We start from the raw sequence: 26,709 nt of genomic DNA on the forward strand, positions 1-26,709 counted from the left end.
GTGTGAAAGACAGGCCTTGGCTTGAAAATACAAAAGAATTCAGTTTTGTTTATAGAAATAATTTTTTGTTTTTGTTTTTTTGTTTGAAGAACACTCAAAGGGAAATTGAATTCTTACTTAGTTCACAGCATCTTACAAACTACTGACATAATGACTTCATTGTCCTTAACATTTTTATTCATGAAAAATTGCTCTGTAGTCTTCAGCTATTGTGCATGCAGTCAATGGAGTCTGCATTCACACAGCATAACGTCCACCTTAGAACATTAACGTTTATGTTCCAGCCCCTTTTCTGTGACATAATTGGAGACAGAAAGAAAAGAAGATGAACAGAAAGACGTTGTCATATTTCCCCATAGTTTGTGCTTTGCTGATTTGATGCCTCTGATGCTGCGCTTTCAAACTAGGCTTTAAGCTTTGAAGTTCCTGCTCTGCTCTTTAGGGCCCTGGAGAAAGAGACAAGCATTAGGGGGGAGACAATACAAAACTCCAAAAAACTGGACAAATTCTCCCACAAAGTTTCTACTGAAATATGGAGCACTACCTTGCTGCAGTACACTGTCAGAAAAACTCCCACTGTGGTGCTATCCTTAAGTACATATTCGTACCTTTTAATTAGAAACCATAACTGTACCTTATTCTACAGCGTGAGTCAAAATTCACAGGACATCCTTTTATTTCAGAAATAAAAGGGGAAATGACATATCTGAATACCCCAACATGTAATGACTGAGGGGCCTATCTTTTAGACTATGTCTGAAACATGGCTGCCATCTTGAAAGCCGCCATATTGAATCAAGGGCAAGTTTTTCCAAAGGGTAGTATATCAAAGAAGACCAGAATTGTGTCAGAAATCAATTTACACAATCAGATTTGCAATATCTCTTGTGGTTCAAAAGTTAGCAACCCATACATTTCAAAACTTGTGTTGTTCATTACAGGCTCGACCAGACCCTAAATGCTTATGTTTGGTGAGAATGGATGGGAAAGAGCCTGTAATGAACAACCAACACTCATTAAGCAAACATGACTATTAAACATTGATTTTATTCTTTTAGTGATAGCATTACACAAACACATGGCATTCTCATTTCTAATCTTTTGGAATTTACAGTTTGATTCAGGGCTAAGTTTAGAGTTAGGATGTAAGTTTATGGTTAGGATTAGATTTAAATTAGGTGCCTGCTGTTTCTGACGTTTCAAAAGTTTGTTATTTACAGTAAGTTTACAGTTTAATTCATATTTAGGTTAAGGCTTAGTTTAGTTTTAAATTAACAAAAATTCACAAGTTTAAATGTAGGCATTTTATGAGCACCAAATATATTTTGTACTTATTGTGTGAATCTTAGGAATTTTTGTATAATATGTACAAAACAAACTTGAGACTATCCTTTTGATACCCATTTAACCCACACTGATTATAGGTCATGATGACGTTAGGCTCTTGCTTGACTGATACAAAACATATTATTCTATTTCATGGGCACAACTGTTCATTAGGGTTACCATCACCGTAAGGGAACGGAAAGAAATATTTATGTCACATTCTGCCAGTGGTAGCTGTAGCTGTGCCTGTTCTAGATGATTTGTCCTACCTCAGGATCAAGTGTTGTTACATATAGCAATTTTGGCCAATTTCAGTATGGTTGAAAAGTGTCCAGTTTGCTCTTATAGTGTCATATTAAGCTTTTTACCCCAAAATTGTAGTGGTGTAATGCAGCATAACCTGAAGCTCCAAATGGCTCCTACTCACTATTCTGTATGTTACTCACTATATTGTGCACTATTAAAGGGAACTCAATTCATGAGTAGTGTATGCCATCTAGTGCTAACTGGTGTTATAGCAACATGAGGTGACCAGAACAAAAAAACTGCTCCACATCAGGTAAGAGTGTCAAGTAAGTGTCCTGATTTATTTGTACACAGCAATGTGCCAACTGTTAAGATGGCTAGCTTCATTGAACATGTTATCTTAGCCATCATCACAACAATTGTCTCCTCTAAGAGATTTGGCAGGAGCCACCACAGTTCTACTGGCAAAGCATATCTGTAGATACATTTGTGTCCACTGTGGGTACTGAATCTGCTAATTAGAAGTAGTGTCTCCAAAGGTTTGGACATATGATATAGCAGAGAAAAAAATGAGAGAGAGATACAGATAGATAAATAGAAAGAGAGAGAGAGAGATAGAAGTTATCCTTACCTTGCTAATGAAATATTCATGGGGTCCGCTCTCAGTAAACATGACAGCAGGTGAGTTCTCAGCAGTTCTTCAGTGTTTATCAAAGATTACACAATGAAAACAAATGTTATTCCTCTTTAAAATCCCATCACCGACAGTAGCTCCCGGCGCTCCAGTCCCTAATCGCTGGATTGTGGCAGGATGGGACAGATTGGGCTCTGAATGTTCCTCCAGCCTGATGGCGCACTAGTGCAGCATCCAAGAAATACGTTCGGAATGTGCGTCCATCAGAGGAACCACAGTCTCCAGCGAGCGTGCTTCTTGGCCTCACTCTTAGACTTTCGCTTGGGAGTGGATGTGGTGACTTCGTGGGAGTAAGGCAGAGACGGGTACGGAGGGTCAGCGGCAGGACACAGTCTTTTCATCAGCGGCTGGAGCTTGTCCTCTTGCAGCTTAAAGTCCAGCTCCACGCTAGAGACACAAAGAGATGCAGTTATATTAGGTGGACATTCACAGGTTATTAAAGCCCTGTGGGAATTTTTAAAAATACTGGGTGAATCTTGAGATAGTTCATGCTTATCATCTTTGCATTTCTGTGCTATTGCATGTTTATTTTTATTATTATGTAATTATTCAAATAAAATATTTTAAGGCAGTCACGCAGTTCAAAGGATCTGGGGTTGGGGGTCCCAGTCCCACTCAGCGTGACTGTCTGTGAGGTGTTTGGTGTGTTCTTTCAGTGTCCGCGCAGGTACACTGAGAGATGTACACAGAGTGGGTACACTGAGAGATTGTACACTGAGAGTACACTCCAGTTTCCTTCCACTTGTCCAAAAACAAGTTGGTAGGTGGATTGGCAACGCAAAAGTGTCCGTAGGTGTGAGTGAATGTGTGTGTGTCGGTCTGTGAAGGACTCTCGCCCCCTCCAAGGTGTGTTCCTACCTTGTGCCCAGTGATTCCGGGTAGGCTCCGGACCCACCGCAACCCTGAATTGGATAAACTTTAACAGACAATGAATGAATGAATGAATGCATATGTTAAGGTGAAATGTGTTTGTAGCCTATACTCTAGTATAGTACTAGTATAGTAGTACATTCAATATTTGTGATATTTTTCACAGGGGAAGCCCAAGAAACTCAAACTGGAAAATGGGGGGTGGGAGGTCTGAAGGTGGGAAATTTCAACAAGGTAAAACACAGCCATATTGCCCTTAAGCAAAGGGAAGCCTCAACACACTTCAAAACATACATTTCCAACCTAGAGCAGAGGTCCTGAAGTCTGAACCTTGAAACAGCATTTACATGTCCACCACAACACGTTCAAAGGTTTTTCCAATTCCTGCTCACATTTTGTGGAGTGTTCTGCATGTGCTGAAGTGTCCCACTGACTGACGCTTAGACTTTAATTAGGATTGCTCACTGTTCACCTGCCACTCACTCTAATTTATTAGTCTTCTCTTAACACACTCAGGGCGGCACAGTGGCGCAGCATGTAGTGTCGCAGTTACACAGCTCCAGGGGCCTGGAGGTTGTGGGTTTGATTCCCGCTCCGGGTGACTGTCTATGAGGAGTTGGTGTGTTCTCCCCGTGTCCGAGTCGGTTTCCTCCAGGTGCTCCGGTTTCCTCCCACAGTCCAAAAACACACGCTGGTAGGTGGATTGGTGACTCAAAAGTGTCCGTAGGTGTGAGTGAATGTGTGTGTGTGTCTGTGTTGCCCTGTGAAGGATTGGCGCCCCCTCCAGGGTGTATTCCCGCCTTGCGCCCAGTGATTCCAGGTAGGCTCTGGACCCACCGCGACCCTGAACTGGATAAGGGTTACAGATAATGAATGAATGAATGAATTAACACACTCAGAACATACCATTACTTTCTGTAATACCAGTTATAAAAAGCAGTCTATAAATAAAATAAACTTGAATTGAATACTAGAATGAGTGGCAATACTCAAACAAACAAGGCTTGCTTTATGAGAATGGATGCTCTCATTAGCGTGTCTAACTTTGCGGCTATATGCGGGTGTATCTAATTCTGTAATCTACAGAGGTAGTGTAAACAAATCCCCGAGACATGCTGAGTGTTCCTACCTCTGGAGCTGTGTTTATGAATCTGAGGCTTGCAGCTCCACCGCCCCCCCCAAGCAAATCAATTGCTAGAGCCACTGCCGTAATTGTCCAAACAGCGAAAACCACAGCACATCATTAATAAAGGGGCAAACAGTTAATGCACGCGGCGCACTTTCCCGTAAGACCCCCTCCTGCTAATAACCAAGGCAATTGCAGCAAGAAAAATCAATATACACCCAACATATCATCCAATATCGTCCAGCGTGTCTTCTTATAGGCTGTTGTTCACCTTCTTCTCTTCTGTGTGGGGTGTAAACTAGATAGTGGAACATTACTATGGGGATTTGATTGCATTGAGTGACAAGAGCAATGGGAGGTCAGCTATTGATGTCAGTTGATTAGTTCTGGATCCCAAACTCCACCCAAACTCATCCCAAAGGCATTAGAGGGTGCTCGGTCATTCTAAAAAAAAAACACAGTTGCCCTGTTCGACAGCCCACTGATGGAAGGCTTTATACTCCTCTAACCGACACATATCTGCAGACTGAATTCAAACACTTGGAATGTCTGTATATTTATGTTTATGTACTGTATATTGTGGGTGTGTGTATGGGCTGTTTTGCTGTTACAGGATACAGTAGCCAGTGGGTATTTCTCAGTGTGTCTCACTGTGAGCCATCTGACCCAGTCTATTGGCCACAGTTATAATTCCTTAGCTGATCAGTTGATCTCTGAGGAGCACAGCAGTTAAACTCTGAGATTAGCGCCTTTAATCTGATCCAAATAAAATCACTGAACGAGCGCTGTGTCCTGTGAGCCATGACTCATCGATAAGCAGCGGATACCATGCAGCTCCACATACCATAGCTCTCTCAAGCAGCAGAGCATTCCCTCAGGGCCCTGTACAGACACTGTCTGTGAATCAGATATGAGTGGATCAGACACAGCAGTTGTACAACAGTTGTATATCCTTGAACTCTGATCCACTCGTACCAGCGCAACACACACTACCACACCACCACCACTGCAGCACTGAGAATGACCTGCTCTGTGTTAGTCCTGTAGGGGCTCTGTCCACTGAAGAACAGGGTGATAGGGGGGCTAACAAAATATGCAGAGCAAATGATGGACTACAGTCTGTAATTGTAGAACTGCAGTTGATCAGATGGACAAAGAGTGTAGAAACAAAGAGGCCATTTTGTTGTTATGGCTTGCAATTTCTGTCCCAGATTTCTGGCCTTGACTTCTTGAGGTTTAAGTGGTTGAATGCCATCAAATCCTCACAGCAATGTTCCAAAACCTTTATAGAACAATAACATCAGTGTGGTGCTATCCCACCTTCCTTTAAGCTGTGGCTCTTGTTCTGTCATTCAGTGTATTGTCCTCTCTCTCTGTCTCTCTCTCCTCCCCTGCACCTGCCTAGCCTTCATCTGCCTCCTCTGCAGCTTATTAGACTGCAAACAGACATAATGGAGTGGAAGTCGATACAGTCATGACCATTGATTACATTCATTTATTAAAGATTAGAGGGAGCTCTAAGCAAATCGGAGCAGGCGGTTATCCACACCTCGCCGCAAATCCCCCCAGCTTTATTCTGTTTGTTGCAGCATGTCTTTGGCATCGGAGTGCTACAGTGTGTCAGCCGGCAGAACTGCGTTGATCTTCTACAGCATGCTCTTTCTGTGGGATTTTTTATCCCAGCAAATAAAAGCCAGCCAAGGAGCCTCTGAGTTTGTCTCCTCGTTTATGGCCTAGCGTGTGATGTGCTTCGTCAACAAACAGCATTTTCTTAACAGGAACACGGCTTCCTAGATCCGGGTTACTTCGCAAACCGTCAGAGTAAACTTTTTGTGGTAAATTTAGAATCGGAGTTCACCTCGTCTGTTCTCAGCTGTGCTGAAAGCTCAGCAGTTCTCGGTCTCTTACGGAAGCCCAGAGTAGAATAACTGCACCAGTGAGTGCATGCATAGCTCTACGACGCTATTAATCAGGAGCTAGATCTGGACAATTACTCTCTGTGTACATGCTGCCCATCTCCCAGGAGGCACCCTAAAGCCGTCAAACAATAGAAAGTGAACTGCGTTTCTTCTCTTTTCTTTTCTTTTCTTTTTTTTTCCTGCTGAGATGACTTGGAACGACTGAAATGTGACTGAGTTAATCATCCTCTTCCGAAGCTGTTAGAGCTTCTTGTCTAAAGCTGAGCTCTACTTTTTCACAAATGAGGGACTGTGACTTAGTCATCATTATCCACAAAGAACTGCAATCCATACCAGAAGACTTTCCCAGAAAAGTGATCCTAATTGATCTCTCTGTGCTCCACCCACAAATGAGGCGCTTTCATAAAAATGGCTAAGAAGGCTTTACACCAGATGTTGGAAAACTGTGGTGAGAATTGTATTGTACATAAAAACATTAGTGAGGTCAGGTATGGATTTTGGAGAATTAGTCCTGGGTTTAATACACATGTCTAATTCAGCCTAAAGGTATCAGATGGGACTCTGTCCCTCCAGAGAACAGTTCCAGGTCAGTGCATACATGAATGAAATATGTCTTATTGTTTGGATATTAATTGTTGGAAACCAGTATAATTTAATAGCAGTACAAGTGGTGGCATTATCACCAGGAGATTACTGGGTTAGCTCCCATGTGGTGTCTCAGTTGCCCAAGGCTGGGAGTCCTATGGCATGGGAGTGTCCATTGCATGGTACTTACTCAGCTTGTCTCTACACTTTTTTCAGTCCATGGTTCATGGAAACATTTCCACTAGTGTGACGTCGCAAAACACCATCTCCTAAAGGGAACCATGGGCTTTGAAAACCACAACAATGGCAGTGATCTATTTCACCATTTACTAGTTGTGTATTCATGTGTTGTGATTCAAATGTGATTGCTGTTATAAATTAGATTTTACAAACAGTTAGTTTGCGCTGGATGTCTGCATTTTGTCATGACTGATAATCAGTAGTCTTAAAGGTTTACACATCACATCTACTCGGCTTGTTTGGGACCAGATATCAAATTTACCTAATGGAAAAGCAAAAAACCTGAATACAGCCAAGCCAAGAAGGTAACATGCAGTGGAAATGCCCCACTAGAGAGCCCAACTTGCTCTCCGGACCTTGCTTTCCAGGAGGGTGAGACAGCCCCTGCTCTCCCTTCCACAAGCTACCACGAATGTCTCTCATGTGACGTGACAGATCTGGGCAGTTTGCATTCTCCTCTGGCACATTAGTTTGTCCAGTGACATTGCATCAGCAGCAGTTTCAAAATAAACAGTGGGCTAGTCTCACGTGGTTCGGAGGAAAGAGGGGTTCGGGCCCACCATCCCAAAGCTGGTGGCGCTATGTGTCTTTCAATAAATTGAAAGAAAATCATGCAAAAACTGAGGATATTTTTAAGGTAATACAAAATAATTGAAAGAAAAAAATATAAGTATGTTCCCTTGTACAAGCCCTGTTTGGGGTTAAATATATTCTGGTTATCAAAATCAGCCATTTACTGTTGATAATATTCACTGAATAGAATTGTCTCCACATCCACATTTCTGTTAAAGTCTGTACATGGGAATGCTGTAATATTCCAGCATATATTACTTTACTATGACTGACAGCATAGTTATGGATACATGAATGTTAAAATAACACTTTCTATTGTTAACACCACGTACAAGTAACCCTGGGTCTTTCTCAATTATATGCTCGGCTGCCTCACGTATACACATACACACATACACACACACATACAAACTCCGACTCACTTACTAAGTAGGATTCAGGGAGTATTCTCCTGAGTATTCCTTCGCCTGAAAGACAAGCATAGCTCTGTATACAGCTATAAATATTTGAACAATAGGTTTTCTATCAGGCCACAGCTTGCTCCTCTGCTGGCACCAAAGTGCGATTGAGAGACTGCGACTGATTGAGATCGATTGTGTTTTGTTTACTTGGCAAAATGCTGGAACTTTAGCAGAGACTGAGTTGGAGTACCAGCTGTCTGTTAAAGTAAGTTATGTAGGCGGGAAGCTGATTCTCATTATTCTGGACTAAAGTTATGGGCTAGAGCCTTGAAGCCCATTTCCACTGGTCACTAAAATGTACCCTCAAAGGTATGAGAATAGTCTTAAAGGGGAAACAGTGCATGTGCACATTAATTTGGGAATCTGGAGCTTACCAACACACCCTGTGAAACAAGACCACGAATTCAGTTATTTGTGGGTTATTAAGTCTAAACGAATCTGATTCAGATTTTGCTCTGCTTCCTAGGTCTTTTAGATTTTTCCCATCTCCTCATCTGAGATTCTCCAGTCACAGTGCTGGACCCTCGATTGTGTGAGAGCACAAAGATGAGGTCAAGAAGAGCAAAGCAAACCCAATGAGTGCTGAGAAATATGAGCACTGAGTAAATATGTGAAAGATTAGAAAAGAAAGAGAATGAAGTGAACATGGCTAAAAAAACAGAGCTTCTGCTCCTCACTGCACTCGCACTGAACTGAGCAGTGGCTCCTCATTTAAAGGGACAGGCGCTGAACAGGGCTCTTTAAACAGGGAAAGAACACTGCTGTGGGGTTGGATCCTTGAAGTATTCCGACCAAAACATGACACTGAGATTTCATTAAGATGCCAGAAATGTGTTCTCTTGTGGAAAGGGGTACTTTTTAAGGCCCAAATGTGCACCTTAAATACATTTCCCAGTGAAAGGTACATACCCTAAACTACACCTGCTCCTCTGACTTCTGAAACAAGTAAATTTACTTTTTATTTTGGTGTTAGTTTAGAAAATTTGGAGAATTGATGGATCTCAAGCCAGGTCTCAGGGTATGTGTACTTATATGTCCCCCTAAGAAGATGGAAATTTGAATTTCTGATGTAAAATCTAATTAATCCCGATGCCCAGGGAGCAGTTGGGGGTTAGGTGACTTGCTCAAGGGCATCTCAGATGAGCAAATTGAGGGAGGAGACAGTGTTGTTCCTTCACCACTCCAGCCCCCAAATGTCCTGCTGGAAAAGGGGATCGAGCAGATGTCAAGAGCTGGCAACATGTATGTATGAACAAAGCCTTATATCCAAAATAAAGATACTCAAACCACTGACCCACAGGTATAAAGTGGCAAAGAGACAAACTCAGCTGCACAACCAATTAAATTCTCTGTTTTGGCTTGGGGGTAGGGGGCAGTATGCAGGGGTTGGGATGTAATAGAGGGGTGGCAGGACAATTCCCAGTGAAACATAGCTAATAATGTGCTGAGCCAGAAATCTGTAATGCTTAAAAAGATTTTAGAGCAGGCTAATAGTTAGTGTTGCTGTCACCCAGCTCCAGGGTCTTGGGGTTGTGTGTTTGAGCCCTGCTCCCGGTGACTGTCTGCGAGAAAACTGATGTGTTCTCCCAGTGTCCAAGGGGGTTTCCTCTGGGTGCTTCGGTTTCCTCCCATGGTCCGAAAACACACATAGGTAGATTGGTTGCTCAAATGCGTCCATAGGTGTGAGCAAATGTGTAAGTGTGTTGTCCTGTGATGGACTGGTACTGCCTCCAGGTTGTGTTCCTTGTGGCTAGTGATTCCGGGTAGGAAAACCATAACCCTGTACTGGCCACTGGCCAAATCTGGTCCCTGGAACCAGGTAATTTTTAGTCCCTGGGAGCGCCTGGTTCAAAGCAAGCTGAGTAGGTACTAAATGTGATGTGAAAACCTTGCAGAGTGCCGATTGGTCAGAGAGACCTGCAGGACCACGTTAGTTCATAACATTACCCTGTGGTGTTTTGAAGAGTATCCTTGGATCAGCGGCTGACGAAAACTCAAGAGACTCTGCAACAAGGAAAACTCTGCTGATCTGTGAGAACTGGGTATCAACACATGAATACACAAGTAAACAGCGCCATGTTACCACTGCTGCTGTTGTGGTTTACATAGCTTGCGCTTCCCGTTAGAGACAGGGTTATGCGATGTCACCAGTTCAATTTTGTGGTGGGGAGGGGCCTGTGCTAATGGAAAACAACCAGGGAAAACCGTGTTGAACCGTGCTGAGCCGAGTCAAGCAGATGGCATGCAGTGGAAAAGCACCTCTAGATACTGTCAGGTAATGTTGTTGGATCATTAGCTCTGGATCATAACTGCCACTCCAGCAAACAATACTGGATGGTGGATCCTAACAATACGGGATGGTGTTCCATTACCTCAGAGAACACATTTTCACTGCTCCATGGTTCACGGCTTGGGATTTTAAACTCCTCTAGCCAGTGTTTGGCATTGAGCCGGGTGATTTCTGACTTCTGCACAGCTGCTCCAGAGCATCCCATTTTATTTGCCAATACTTTTCTAACAGAGAAAAACCCATGTGTGCACAACTTTCAGTCCTCAGTTCACATTATAAAGGGTGTTCCCTGGAGAAACTCAGAGTGTCTGCGGGAGGAGGAGAGAGGGGAGCGGGGGACGGCTGATGGACAGATTGCCGCTTCACACTAATGAAGAAGACAAACAGGCGAGGAGGAGCACAGCAGCTTCATCACAATCCTGCAGCACTGAGCCAACTCAGGCTCTCCAGACCTCACACAAACAAGTCAAAAACCCATGGATAAACCCTCACACCCCCAACAAAAACCTTACTCAGACCTCGTACAAACAACTCAATGTTCTCCCTAAAATCAGCCCCCAAAAACCTTACATAGTCTCACACAAACAACCAAAAAGCCATCAAAGCCCCCCAAACCCCCTCATATCTTCACAAAATCCTGACACAGGCCTCACACTAAACTCAAAAACCCATCACAGCCTCCCAAACCCTCCTCACACTGCCACAAAAACTTCACACAGACCTCAAACAATCCCCTTAACCACCTCGCCCTCACCCACCCCCAAAAAACCTCAAACAAACCCCTCAATAACCCATTAAAGCCCCCGGAAATCCCACCGAAATCCCCCTCACACACTAACACCTGAAAGACCATCACAGTCCTCAAAACCCCACCTAACTACACCTCACAAAACCATAACACACACTTTTTTTTTTGTTTCTTTCTCTCATTCTTTCTCTTCTCTTCCATGCACCCCCTGCTCCTCCTACCTCCCTCCCTCCCTCCCTATGTTAACAGCTTAGAGGAATGAGGCTAATCACACGCAGAGAGAGCTCCTAAACTGGGAGAAATCATCTGGATCCTCCATAAAGCGCTCAATTGTCTCGATTTATTCTGCCACCATAAATACTTTAATGGAAAGCGATTCGTGGCTTATAATGAGGAACACGGCCCGTAGAAGCGTCTGCGAGAGAGCTGACCCGCTGAGTAAATAATTAAAGCTAACAGGAGCGTCGCCCTGATTACCTCCGAGAGAAACCAAGAGTTGCAAAACACTGCCTCACACTTCCGGTGTTGAATCTTTGAGCATGTCATGAGACGGATAAATATTTCATACGCATTTTTTTTTCCCTGACAGATGTGCGTGGACTGCCACTTCAGTGTGTGGAGACGTGACATGAATCCGGTCCAATGTGGAGGGCACTAAGCTCATACTGATACAAGCTGTATCTCACAGACCCTCTTTGTTTCTGATGGTTTTAAAAACAAAATGTGTAGTAAATATATTGGTGGATCTTTATGTGAATGTCTGGCTGCTCTTTATGTGATTGAAGACCTTCAGACTGGGGCTAGGGGCATGTGCTGAACTTTATATGTGTCAGATATGTGTTGCACAAGATTTTTATTTTGAAATTCAGTTGGTCCTGAAATTTTCAGACAGCAGATTTGAGCCTCTGACACTCTGGCCATAGTTATATTTCTGAGGAGGTGTGCAGTAGGCTATGGCAGAAGAAATGGTGTAGGATGTACGTGAGTTAGTCTTCATTTTAACATTAGTGTTACACAAGCTTTAGGATTTTTACATTTGGATTATGGCGTCTGACAGTAACATTAATTAATTAATTAATAGCAGTCACACAGCACCAGGGACCAGGTGACTGTCTGTGGGGAGTTTGGAGTGTTCTCCAAATGTGTTGCCCGCGTGGGTTTCCTCTGGATGCTCCGGTTTCCTCCCACAGTCCAAAAACACACGTTGGTAGGTGGATTGGTGACTCAAAAAGTGTCCGTAGGTGTGAATGTTGTGAGTGTGTGTTGCCCTGTGAAGGACTGGTGCCCCCTCCGGGGTGTGTTCCCGCCTTGCGCCCGATGATTCCAGGTAGGCTCCGGACCCACCGCGACACTGAATTGGATAAGTGGTTACAGATAATGAATAAATGAATAATTAAATAAATAAAATAATAAATCACTAATTTCTCATTCTCAATTTTCCTATTACTTTCTTTGTTTAATGTCCGATAGATAGATAGATAGATAGATAGATAGATAGATAGATAGATAGAAAGAGTTAGAAAGAGATACAGTGTGAGAGAGAGGAAGAAAGAAAATGGTTATAATGTACGTTTTTTTCCAAGGAGAAGTGAAACGTGTCTGTTTTTTTTTTCTGTGTGTTAATTGATTTCTCTGGCTGTGTGAATGAGGTGCATATATTTGAATAAATCTGATTAATCCAGATAAACGAATCCCCCCGGCATCTGTGAGGCACTGGAGGTTTGTGATGATGTACAGGAAACAGTCGCATGCACGTTGCCACCACATCAGATTTAGGAAGAGCATGAGGACAAACAAGGAAAATGCTTCTACATGCAAAAAGTGTGCAGTGTGCTTCCTCACAGGCACATACTGTCCTTCTATAAACACACACACACACACACACACATACATACATCCAACTGCCAAGGTGTTAGTACAGTGTGGGTGTGTGTGTGACAAGGTCATTGCGCAGTAAGCTATAATATCCTTTTCGGCCTTGGTCGGCAAAAACATTACAATCCTTTTTAAATGTAACATTCATCAACAGGAACCTAAATGTTTTTTTTAAACTGCCATGCTCTCTCTCTCTTCCATTTTTTTTTCTTTTTCTCTTTCCATTTTGTCTTTCTGTCTTTTTTCTTTTTTTGTTTCTTGTCCTATATCTCCCCCCTCATGTCTTCTCCTTTATTACACTTCACTTCATCTTTCTCTCACCCTGTCCCCCCTCTCTCTCACTCACACACACACACACACACACACACACACACACACACACACACACCTTAATGTGGCTTGTAATTACTAAACGATGTGAATCCAGTGGTCAGTCTTTTTCTCGTTTATCTCTCATTGTCTATGCATTTCTTTTTCCTCTCCCTTATTTCTGTCTTTTTTATCGTCCTCTCTCACTCTTACACAAACACACACACACACAGTGTGGTTTGTAATTACTTAATGATGCGAATCCAGCAGTCACTGTTGTGAGCAGAATGCCCTCTGGCTCTGCTTTACATATAAAAGCTGCATTTACTGTATGATGCAGCCCAATGAAGAACGCTGACTTTGTTGTGTCCTTGATGAAATAATGCTGCTTTTATGTGTGTTTTTTTCCCAACAATGTTCTACACAGTTGTTTATTACTTTGTACATGTCCAGCATTTGCAGAGACATTCTCCAGAGCCTCCACCTAATTCTAATGATGTTGCAGAAGTGTTAGGAGATCTGCCCAAGGACTCTTATAAGCATAGAACAGTGAGCTTAACTGTGCAGGGAATTGAACACTGATCTGCTGTGATTAACTCAGCAGAGTAACCTGCTGGAATACACTAATGACCCCTTGTCCTTATACTATCAGTTAATGACTAATGGCCTGAGATAATGAAAGAACTCTAAACTATGAAAAGCATGAATCAAGGTGAGGATAATGCTCTATTCCTGCTCCATAGGTGGGTAATATTGACTTATTTTAGCTGTTTTGGATTCCATTGGTGGAAATGTCTCCAAATTCTGAAGGCAGCTACTGCATGAAAGCAAACACAGACCAAAAGTGCTACAAAACTAAACAACTCGAGTTACAAATGAGTTTCTGTGGTAATTCAAACAGTGAACAAAAACTTACAGATAAGTTCTACTTCAGACATGTACAAATAACAGTAGTTTGTTTGTTTTTTCTCCAAAAACACACCGTTCCACTTTAAAAGACTTCTGAGTGTAAACAAACTAGAGAGAACTATTTTCCAAAAATTCAGAGCTGAGATCTTGGAGTTCTCTGAGCTCCCTGATGCAGGAAAACTTGAGTGGTGTTGGCGGAGGGACAGAGTGCAGATACATACAGGAATGCCACAGTCTGAGGGAGAGTGGATTAGCACAGCAAACAGCTCAATAACATCAACACAGTGTCAGCAATGATGCACAGAATACAGTTAAACACAGTGTAAATACATAGTACATAGATGATAAAATAATCACAACATAATATTAATATGAAGGATTAACTGTTTATATATTTTTTATAAATATATTTATTTTTATTCATTTATGACTTATGTTTTATTATAACAACTGCTATTATTGTTATCTTATTTATTCGTTTTATTTATTAAATTATTTGGCAACACTGTAACTTACATGGTCATGTGAATAAAGCTTCCTTGAATTGAATTGAAGTGAAATTGAGAACAGCATTTCCCCACCATCGTAGGCATTCCCTTAAGTGAATGGTGTTGAGGCCTGTGGTGATGCCCAGAATGTTGTGTACCTTGTTACTGTAGGGCATTGTTCATTATACCACAGTTAGTTGCGAAGCTGCAATGTGATTGGCCATTCCAGGAGTGCCGATATTACACAATAATGGCACTCTGACCGAAGCCCTTCAGGTATCACTCCGCAAAATACATGTAACCTAGCAACAACACCAGCGCTTACAAGACACAGCTGTGCCTGGACTTTTTCACCCTACAGGGAACTGGTTCATGCACCTTATTTTGAACAGAGTAAAGTGCAGTAGACTGTGCTTTCTGATTTGTAAACAAAAGAAAATCAGAGGGGAAAAAAAACAGTAAATTGCTATGTCCATGTGGTGCCTGTGATTGTGTTTAATAATACACAAGGTTCGTGCTATAACGTGAGATATTGGCACTGGTGTACTGAGCTTCATGTTATAGCACTCCCTCTCGTATATTATTGCATAATTAGGCACTACAACGCGTACAAAAGTCCCTCATAACTACTGACACACACCTAAATAACATTTATATCGGCATAAGTGTCATAACACTACCTATGGTGAAACTGTCTGGTCTTTTTTGATGGCCCATTTTATTCATAAACCACTATGCGCAGACCATACAACAGTCCTTAGCTCCATTGTTTACACAACCAGGTCATGAAAAAAAACCACAAACATTATAAACACTACCCACAGAGAATCAGCTTAGTTTAGCTCTAGCAAACCAAGCCCACAAAGCTTCAGCTAGCTTTGTAATGAATTGAGCAGGTGTGGAGGCAGGAAGCATGTGCAGAAGATGGTTCTGTTTATGTACACAAGACAAAGTTCTTTCTACAAGAACATGAATATAAATTAAACACTACTCCCACTTGGCCTGACTGAATCTCAGCAAATATTACCGGTACTACAGCGATAGACCCTGTATGTCTAGGAGTAGATCAGAGAGATGCCTTTGACACTGTGTGTTTGCAGCAAGTATCGCAGCACTGACATCACATTCAAGTTGTACCAGACCAACTGAACCATGCCTTGGTCCAAGAGGCACTCGCACTACTCAGACAAACTGGATTGTTGGTGTCAAACATGCCCAGTACATGTTGCCTAATATGAGTATACCCTGGGTGTCACAGGGGGTAAAACATGTCTTCTTGCGTTAACATATTTAACCCACAGGACTTCAAGAACTCCTGGATCTCAGAAACATGAATGGCGGGAAGCACTGAGAAAGGGGCAGTTTAATTTTAAGGAACAATCTGGAGAGAATAATTCAAACCCTGCTGACCTTAACCAACCATGAGGAATAGAGTGGCCTTAAGCCCAATTTATGCTTCCACATAACAACTTCCACAACAACTGTGATTGGTCTGTAGTTAGACAGACATGGATCAAACTGAGCCGAAGAGGTTCAGAAACATAAACTCCTCAGACTCAGATTTCATCAGACATGATTTGGATGTCATGAAACGAATAAAAAGTTTGAACAAAGCAAAAATATGGACATCTCAAAATATTTTGCAACAAGAAGCTGCTCCACATGGAAAAAAGTCCCGGCTTTTTATTTGATTCTTTGCTGGCACCACATGTAAACTATGCTCTGCTCCAAACAGTGCCTCCCTAAATAGTGCACTTTAAAGATTGTGTACTACATAGTGTAGAGGATGATGTTTGAGATTGAGCAGTCGTGTTTTTGCAGTGTAATTGCAGAGTGATAAAGACAACAACGCACAAGTATAAACGCTCACAACACAAAAGCATAAATTGGCCTTTACCCTTAAGCAAGGGTGCCTCATGAACATAGCTCTGCTGTCTGAGCTAACCTTGAATACCACCTCAATACCATATAAGGTTTGTGTATTCAGGTGCCACAGGAAACAAACCAAAATTGTATATTTCAGGACATACATGACAACTAAACACATAGCACAAAGATTAGAGCACTCCATCTCTAAGCAGCTACTTCCAGGGACTGGATTAAGACAGGGAGCCAGGGAACTGAGGGTAGATACAAGGACCAAAACAAAACAGAAACCATAAGGAGACGGAAACACAGTGAGACTGAGGAACATGTGGGCAAAATAAACCAACAGCAGACAGGGACAGTGCGTGACAGGCTAACATGTCAGCCATGTCGTTGTTGTTGATTTCTCCACTATTTTTGCTCCACTGAATAGCATATATTTCCCAACTACAGTCAGACTGGTGAACTGATTTTCACAAGCAAGAAACATGCAGTAGAAGCATGTTCCACAGGCATGTGCACAGACAAACCCTGGGAGCGACATGAAACCCTGCTTGTCTTCTCCTCAGATTGTGTCCACTTGGTCAACATGTCCAATAATTGTGTTTTCTTCGAGATGAGTTTCAGAGAGACTGAGCTCAGCCTCGTCCGGGGAATTGAGCTCATAAATCAGTTCAGGTTTCATGAGTCTCACAGGAGCAGGCCAGTCTTGTACAGAGAACATCTAGGGACAACCATGAGAAATAATGGGATTAATGTGGGTGGGATTGTAGACTAATTAGGAAACCATGGGTGTAGGTTTGCATATGAAATTTAGAGACATGTCCTTACCAATATTTAGGATGGAAAGAATTGTCCCTACCAATATTTGAGCGAAATCTTTGGAGTGGATCATTCAGAACTGGGAGGCACAGTTTTGAGGTGACATTTAGGCAGGCTAACATTTGACTGGCTGAAAAGAAGGGGGCTATCTGAAGGATGAAAGCAAGACATGCATATATTGTATTTACTGCCAGGCTCAGAGGAGGTGAGAGCTGATCAATGCTGAAGGCGATGAAATCCTCACAACAATGTTCCACCTTGTAACATAAAACCTTCTTAGAAGTGTGTGAGATGTTACCGCAGCAAAGAGGCACTTACTCCATTTTAATCCCCCTAATGTCAGATGAAGTGTCCTCTTTTTTCTGTACGTAGCTTATGCGCTCTCCTTTATCATTTGAAGAGATGAAATCTCTTTGAATAATATTGTTCATGACGGTCAGTTCACTGGTGGGTGTGCGAAACAGTTTGTGTGATTATGATTTATAATTCAATATCTTGTTTACGGCCACTGTGGAACTGCTGGTGCTCTGAAAGAAGCAATAAGAGGAATATTAGATTGTTGATCGGTGCAAAACATTCATTCCTTCCAGCTTTATATTTCCTGGTGTACTCTAAGGTCAGGGATGGCCAATGAGTGTTCCCTCAAAATTGATCACCAGTACTTCAGTGATATTGCATTATAGGCAGGGCAAAAAGAAGTGGTGGTCTGGCTTCAGGTGTCTCAGGGGTGACGTCTTATTAAAAAAGGCACTCACTCTAAAATTAACTCTAAATTAAATGTTAGGTAAAGACTCTCTCCAGTGAAAAGTAAATGCTTAACATTGTTAGCAAGTCGTTGTGGTGTTGTTTGTATTGTAGAAAGGAAAGTGCTTGAAAAATGCCATTTATTATTAGAAGAAGAAGACATACCATGCACAAATTAAGCCATCAGTTTCATGGTTCAATACTTCTGCTTTGAAAATCTACTGTTACAAAGACAGTCTCAGATGGGCAGATTCAGACAGCCTGGGTGTGTGATGTCATAAAGTGGCCTGGTGGTTAGGGAACTGGGCTTGTAACTGGAACACTGAAGCGCCCTTGAACAACATACTGACCCTCCAACTGCTCCCCGGGTGCCATGGCTAAGGCTGCCCACTACTCCTGACATGTGTGCTCACTGCCCCCTAGTGTTCACTAGTGTGTGTGGAAATGTGTGTTTCACTGCACGGATTGGGTTAAAAGCGGAGAACCAATTCCTCTGTGTGCTAGCACAGTGGCCAGTAATGTCATTCTAATTCTAAGTCTAATTCTAATTCTAAACATCAGGAACAAGTGCCATCCACTTTCAGGGTGGGACCTTCAATCTGCAGGCAAGCATAAGCAAAGACAGGGCCAGGACTAATTGCATATTCATAGATCACTGGGCGCAAGGCAGGAACACACTCTGGACAAGATACCAGTCCTTCACAGGGCATCAAACACTTACCCAGTCACACACAAGGACACACTGAGAACACACCAAACTCCTCACAGGCAAACATTTGAGGCAGGGCTTTAACCCAGAGCCACAGGATCTTGGAAATATGTGAACATAAGATAATATAAAGATAAAAGACTATGTTTAGGGTGGTTTCTTTTTAAGACATCTTTTTTTCTGTAGTGGAGGGACATGAATGTCAGTGTGAGCATAAGGTAGGATGACTCATGAATTTAGTTGTTAAAGACCACATTAAAAGTAATGGAGAGCCTTGACAGGAAGGAGAATTCCTGTGTTGTCTATCTGCTGGTGCATTGCTGCGTGGGAACATGTGAAGACATCTACAGCTGCACTCAAACACGCACCTTCCTTTAACAGAGGCTAGAATGAGTAGAATGACATGAAGACCTGTAGCTTCTACTCAATTCTTCATATTCAGGGTGTGTTTACATTTGTGTGTTGATTCCATGAATTAGAGCAAACCAGAACATGATACAGTGTGTCATCCAGTGCTTCTTCTGAAATGTGTTGTATTCATAGGTAGCTTGACCACTATTTGCTGCAGCAACAACCACAAAATTCCAGGAATATCTTTGCTGTAGAGGTACATTATTGGTCACTAAAGGTATAAACTGTGTAAATGTACCTTTAAAGGTACCGCAGTATGTAAAACTCCAGTTTTGTTCCTTAAAGGTACATTACATTCTCTTCTTCAGAAGGAGAGATACATGTTTGTCAAATAAAAAACAAAACAAAAAAAAACAACATAAAAGTCCTGGAGATGAAACAGCGCACATGAAATCAACACAATTTTAAAATCTACAGTTATAATAAAATAAGGTACCCATAATTAAATGAACAAAGTTGTACCCTTGAGGGTACCACCACAGAGACAGTCCTTCACAGGGCAACACACACACTCACACATTCACTCACACACTCACACCTACTTTTGAGTCACCAATCCACCTACCAACGTGTGTTTTTGGACTGTGGGAGGAAACCGGAGCACCTATAGGAAACCCACACGGACACAGGGAGAACACACGACACTCCTCACGGCTCCCTTACTAAAATACAGATTAAACCTCAAGCTCCATTGTTGATTATCTCGAATAAATTTGTTTCAAGATAGTACCATGGTGAATTTGTCCAGAACTGAAGTATATTGAGTGCAACGTATCAAATCAAAAGTGGTAATCTAAAAGCAAAACACAGAACTTCTAACCAAACAAACAAGCAAACCAAAAGAAAAAAAAACATATTAATACTGGAAGACAAATACAAAATTAAAATTGTATGTAACTAGCCAGGGGAGTCCATACTAGCACATACAACTGTATATATGTAAAGAATTATGCTGTGCTTCTATCTGCTGCTAGGGGGCCTAGGAGAGCAGGTGTCACAATCTCTCAGAACTCCAATTCCCAAACTCCTCAGTGTTAATCAGCACTAACGCAGCACACCTGCAGTGCTCTGAATATATATGCTCTAAAAAAAAACAGCGACACGTTTGTAGAGGGGTGAGTGGAATGGTACTCTTGGGAAGGAAAAAAATAAACTGAAATAAATAAGATCTGATTTTTCCTTACAGTCAGGGAAACATCCTTTGAGAGCTTCATTTTAGGATGTCCTTTGTTTGGCATTTCCTGCCTTTTTCCCGCCAATTTTTTTGTGCTTACTCCACCATTTTCTTCACCTTTCAGTGGTGCACTGGTAGAGCACTTTAAACAAACACTCTTAATCTATTTATTTTCTGAGTATGCCCATATATATTATAACAATATATTGTCACTGTCCAGAGAAAAAAAACAGGAGCTATCCTTCACAATGTGTGAAAATCTCATAATGAATGGACCAATAGAAATGCTCCAAAATGATTTGGGCTAAAATCTTTTTACACTTACTTCCACTGAACTTTAAGGTTTTTCCTTCTTGTTTCTATTTTGGAGACTTTTTTTACAGAGACAATATAAAACAAAACACTGTACACACAGTAACACCAATTAATCCTCTGGGGTCTGTTGTTATATATCACCTTATATTTGCCTTTACATGCATTTGATCTCCATCTTTTTCATATTAAACTAATAACAACAGTCTCAGCTCTCTCTGTAATGAGCCTTGTTTACCCAGAGCACTGTGGACAGAGATAATCAGGCCCTAAATCAGAAAAGCAGAAGTCTGTTTTTAGAAATTCTCCATATCTCTTGTGTAAACAGTTTTATTTACGAGTGTCCACTGGTCAGTCAAACACAAAAGACGGAGATGGATGCACAAATGAATCACTCAGTGAGAGGCAAATGTCTCCTGCATCTCAGCCCCTCTTCACAGCCTCATAACTTTCAGGTAGATGCACAGGGACATTTGAAGAACCCTTATACACCAATCAACCATAGCAGAATGACAAACTCTTTGTTTCTACACTCACTGTCCATTCTCTTAGCTTCATTTTAGTGGTGAATACCCCCACAGAGCAGGTATGATTTGGGTGGCGGATCACTCTCGGCGCTGCAGTGACACCTATGTGGTTGTGGTGGGTGTGTCAGTGTGTTGTGCTGATACGAGTGGATCAGAGACAACAGTGTTGTTAGAGTTTTTAAACCCTTTGGTGTTACTGCTGGACTGAGAATAGTCCATCAACCAAAACCATACAGCCATGAGCTGCTGTCTCTGACTTTACATCTACAAGGTGGACCAAACTAACAGAGAGGACAGTGAGTAGAGACAATGTTTAGAAATTCCAGCAGCACTGCCTTGTCTGATCAATTCATGAATAGAGGCAAACAAAGTGGGCAGAGCAACAGATGGACTACAGTCTGCTTTTCCAGAACTAGAGTGCTCCTGTATGGTCAGTGGAGCTGAGAGAATGGATAGTCCTTGTAGAAACATAGAGGTGGTCATATTTTGGTTGATCAGTGAATATTTATTTTGTTGGCACATTTACACATCATTTTTTATTACTATTTTATTCTATGCCAAATATGGTTAAATTGCTTAAACAATGAAACTCCTATTATAAAAAACACCACACTAAAAGCATGCTTTCCTCAATCTAATCCCGCAGTGTCTGACCTGTAGATGATGCAGGCACTGTTCCGGCACGTGTCACAGTTGGCTGTGTCCTGCCCAGTCCGGTACGACAGTCTGCTGAAAGACAAACACAGAAAAACACCTCAAAGACTCATCCTCTTTCTTCCGGCACAAATGTCATCATCTACACATGTTTTCATCGCTGACATTTTGTCCCGCTGAAGGTCACAAATGAAGGCTAAACACATTCAGAGTGGTGCACCTTATGGATCCGGACACCTGTTCATACGGAGTCCCTTAACAGCCTCTGCTTTTCTAGGAAAACTTTGCTCTGGATGTTGGAACACTGCTGTAAGTATTTGATTGGCATCAGATAGAAAAGAAAACCAGAAGAAAATGAGAGAAGCGAAAGAGAAAGAGAAAAGGAAAACAAAACTAGAAAGGTAAACAAGAAAGGGAAGAAAAATGAGAAAAAAAGAACAAAAGAAAATGATAGAAGCAAAGCAAAAAAGAACAATAAAAAAACAGAAAAGAAAAAAGTCAGGAAAACAAGAAAAAAGAACAAAAACTAAAAAGAGAAAAAGACAAAAGAGAACAAGAACGATAAAATGAAAAACTGGGAATAGGCAAAAGTCAGGAAAATGAGTGAAGAGACATAGGAAAAACAAAATGAGAAAAAGATAAAGGAGACAAGGAAAATAGGCTCGACAATGAGAAATTGCTGTGAGGATTTGCTGGCCTTCAGTTACAGACATTGAGGTCTGATGTTGGATCCTGGGTTCTAGATCCAGTTTCTAAGGGTTTGGATAGAACTCCATCATTCTGTCAAGGGACCGCAGTCTTCTAGTTCTATAGCCCGGAGTGGAGGGTCTTCTAAGGCGACCATACAAGATTAAACAAGCTGTGTGTGTGAGAAATTGAACATTAATGTCCCCACTCGCTGCATCTTTTGTACAGGGAATGTCTACAGCTGTTTGGACCCGGTGTGTATGGCTCGGAAGTGAGATTCTGATGCAGGAGAATGTCCTGTTGTGCGCATGGTCTAATTTACAACTGGCCCAATAGCTCCAGGGGATTGGAGGTCTTCCCAGCATTATGGATTGCCGTTAAGTGTCCTGAGTTTTTTGATGCCGGCCCTCTGGCTAGCGGGTGTACGAATCATGCATCTATCAGCCCGGCCCAGTCTCTGCACTCTCTGATGTATTATTTGTGTGCCTCTGTGGCGTGAGAGTTCACATCTCTCCCGAGACAATAAGCCGCCACACCCGGAAGCCATATAGTTATGTGTTTTCATTAAAGCTTAATGAAAACTTAATTGGATCACTTTATTTTTGCAGTGCACCGAAGCACAGGAGTGGTCATTGATATTCCACGCCCGGCCCCATGTGTGATGTAGCTGGAGTGTTTGTGTTTAAACACCAGCCTTTTTCCCTTTTTCCAATTTCCCTTTTTAGCAAACTAATGTTTTTGTTGAGGTGTTTTATTTGTCTTATTTATTTATCTGTGGCCCTCTAAAGCAACAATCACATGTCATTACTTCTGCGGGATACAAAATGGTGTCTATTTTTGGGCTCGAAAATGCTCTTACATGAGTACAGGCTTAAAACCTTGGAACATAATTGAACCCTTGGAAAACTTTCAATTATGAGTTTTTATTTGCCAAATTATTTTCAAACAAAAGCTTTTTTTTTTTTTTGCTTATTTTATCCATTTGCCTCATATCTAGACTATTTTCCAGCTGACTTCTTGGACTCACCGATGAAAATGGCACTGTTTGAAGATATATTATGTAATGGTTTTTCAACTTTGGAGTGTGGCATGGCTCAAGATTTCAAATCCACGATCATATGTTTTGTCCCTTTTTCCACTGCCAAGACACCCAACCTACTATGTCACTGCACAAGCTGAATTTGGTTACTCTTTTTGTAGGTGTACCAAGCAGGCTGACCTGCACTATTGGGACTGTGCTGCCTTAGGAAATGGCATAAAATGGACAAGAAGTTTTGTTTTTACCTGCCTTTTTTGAGGTATTTTGTGGCCAATGATATGACTAGTAACATTTTCTTTTACTAGCTTCCATTTACTGGTGAAACGTAATGGTGTTGTATGAAATGCTGCAGTAGTAAGTTCCATGGTGGAAAAGGTTTAAAGAAATAAAAAGAATTAACCACTGAGCAAGATTAAAATCCTGTTAAATATATAATACAACATTTTATTTTCTGCTTTAGGACTTGATGATATGCATCGTAACATGACTTCATCATCTTCATCACAGCCTAAATTTATATTCATAATTATTATTGTTTGGGACAAACATTTTAATGTAATTGAAACTGCTGCAGATCCATTTTTTTAATTTACACCCAGCTTACCTTTGCAGTTAGGACGGTGTTATCACAGTACTTTGGGGAACCCTGCACGAACCCTGCCCCCAGCCACTGGTGAAATGCCTCAGGTCTTTAAGAGATTTATAAACAACCCATTTCCAAAAAATTGGGATTCGGTGCAAAATGTAAATTAAAACAAAATATACTGTGCTCAATTTAAATAGTGTTTAAATTATTTGCACAATGTTGTTTCAAGAGTTGAAATGTTGTCAAAATGGGAATATAATGATAAGCAGCACATTCCAAAACAGCTGGGACTGTGTCAACAAAAGACTGATAAAATTGGGTAATGCTACAAAAGAATACTTTTGACAACAGGGCAGTGTTATGATTTGGTTTTTAAAAAAAATCTAAAAGGAGGTTGATTTATTCAGAGTTAAAAATGGGGAGGGCTTCACTATTCAGTGAAAGACCATGTGGGCAAATAGAGAAACATCTACAGTATATAATATTACAAGTTTCAGAGAATTCAGAGGAATCTCTCTGTATGCAAGGGATGAGGCCCAAAACCAGTATTGGCTGTCTGTGATCTTTGGACCCTTAGGTCTCACTGCATTAAAAATAAACATGATTCTGTAGAGGTAATCACTGCAGGGGCTCAATTTGAGAAACCATTGTCTGTGAATGGTTATTCGCTGTATCCACCAATGCAAGTTAAAATTCTGTCATGCAAAGAACCCATATAGAAACTGTCCTGAGATTCTATGGTCTTCTCTGGCTCCAAGCTCATTTACACTTTACTTCAGTCTGTCTTAAAAGTGTCCTGTGGTCCAACAAACCAAAATTTGCTATTGCTTTTGTAAATCATGGATGGCATGTCCTCTGGGCTAAAGAAGAGGCATCTGTGTAGGCGCTTTTGCTAGGTTTGGTGCAACATGCTACCATCCAGACCTTGTCTGTTTTTGGAGAGGCCTTACTTAGCTTAGTAAGACAATGTCAATCTACATTCTGCATAACTACAACAGCCTTGTCCTTTAGTAAAAGAAAGGTGCTAAACTAGTTCTGACTCACTTAAAATTGTTGGTGCATTATGAAATGAAAAATAGCAGAGAAAATAGAAAATGTGAGACGTTATCCCTGTCCCGAACTGGACACCTTTTAAGAAACCTTTTTGTCAGTTTAAACATTATGAAAAGTTGTCTTTGTAGTTTTTTCAGGGTTTAAAAGATTTTGACATCACTACATTGTTTTATTTACAGTTTACAAGTAAAGAAATAAGCCAAGTTCTTCAGTTTTCACTGCACTGGCCAATGTGACAACACCTCAGAAATGGTACATTGGACTGACCCAGACAGAAATGTGCAGAATGTTAATGGCATTAATAAGAGCAAAGCCATCTATTAATACCTTTCTTTTCTGAACCTGCAGATGTCCACCAACCTTTGACCAGACACTTTACCAACCTTTGTATCAGAACTGAATTCTGTTAGGAAACATCTTGTCCTGAGGTAATTTTGAGATTTGATTTATTTGAATGCTTTTCACACACAAACACACACACACACACACACACACACACACACACACACACACACACATTCCCTTTAATTTGATACTGAAAAACAGTTTGTGCATTTTTCACTATGGCACATTTTTGAAAAACAGTTGAACAAACTGTGCTCTTAAATATAGAATGGCTACAAGTCTGTTTTTTAATCACAGAGGCTAAGGATTGTTTGTGGCCCATTTGTAGATTCAATGGGCATCTATGCTGACCTCTAGATGACCTTCATTTAATCATTCATAGCTTTCTGTGTTGATGCCACACAGAAATGTGGTTCATATTCAGGTGGAGTTTAACATTTAATAAGATCTTCTGCAGTGCTAACCTGCAGTGCCCATATAATCCATTATTTTCATGCAACCAGTACTGGATAGACGTTTCTGAGTGGTTTGCTTGCGGTTAGTGATGGAATTTTAATAGAGGTCAGTCACATGCCCTTGGTCAATGATCGTCATGGCTACCCACAATATGGTGGCTTGCAATGAGCTGAAGGCGGCAGATCCGGGGGGTCCATGGACACAGGGAATTATAGTATACTGAGACGCTGGTGCTGTCGTCCCGCCGCTTCTCGCGATCACTCAGGTTTGTTGACGGTGGAGCGGAGGGATGCCAGTGTTTCAGGATGCTCCCGTGTCTGTGTGTCCTTCTGGTTCTCTCCTTTTAGTTAATGCTGTCATAGTCAGATCTGCCGGAGTCATTAGCCACACTCTGGAAATTTTCATATTTTCTACTTTACAAACACAAAACAGTTCAAAACTAATTCCATCCCTTTACATCTTTCCGAGTAAACGACTGCCCACCTGTCTGTCTGGACACTGATGGATGACTGTCGAGATCCTCCTCCACGCTTCAGACCAGCTGCCCACGCTCCAGCAACCACCAAGTGCCTTGAAGCTGTCCCTACACTGAAGTTCTCATGGACTACTAACTATCATCACCAGTAGATTGACCAGAGGAGGATGGGTCACCCCTTGTGAGCCTT

At 41.5% G+C, this 26,709-nt stretch overlaps 1 protein-coding gene across 4 annotated transcripts in view; it reads right to left on the bottom strand.

Annotated features, from left to right (window-relative positions):
* Positions 1–324: 324 nt before the first annotated feature.
* The window catches only part of insyn2ab (inhibitory synaptic factor 2Ab), a 50,227-nt gene continuing 23,842 nt past the window's right edge, over positions 325–26,709 (bottom strand). For 2 of the 4 annotated variants that reach the window (XR_010795353.1, XR_010795350.1), the window contains exons 3-5: positions 21,879–21,953; positions 2,204–2,653; positions 325–446 (exon numbers count right to left, since the gene is read on the bottom strand). Coding sequence is in view for 1 of the 4 variants with exons in the window: in XM_066644355.1 (XP_066500452.1) it covers positions 2,470–2,653; positions 21,879–21,953 (259 nt within the window). In the remaining 3 variants the exon portion in view is untranslated. Of the gene's footprint in view, positions 447–2,099; positions 2,654–21,878; positions 21,954–26,709 lie in introns of those variants that run through there. The other 2 variants (XR_010795355.1, XM_066644355.1) reach the window with 2 other exon arrangements.

The sequence above is a fragment of the Hoplias malabaricus genome, chromosome 1 (genome assembly GCF_029633855.1).
Source record: "Hoplias malabaricus isolate fHopMal1 chromosome 1, fHopMal1.hap1, whole genome shotgun sequence".
In the NCBI taxonomy this organism is placed as follows: domain Eukaryota; kingdom Metazoa; phylum Chordata; class Actinopteri; order Characiformes; family Erythrinidae; genus Hoplias; species Hoplias malabaricus.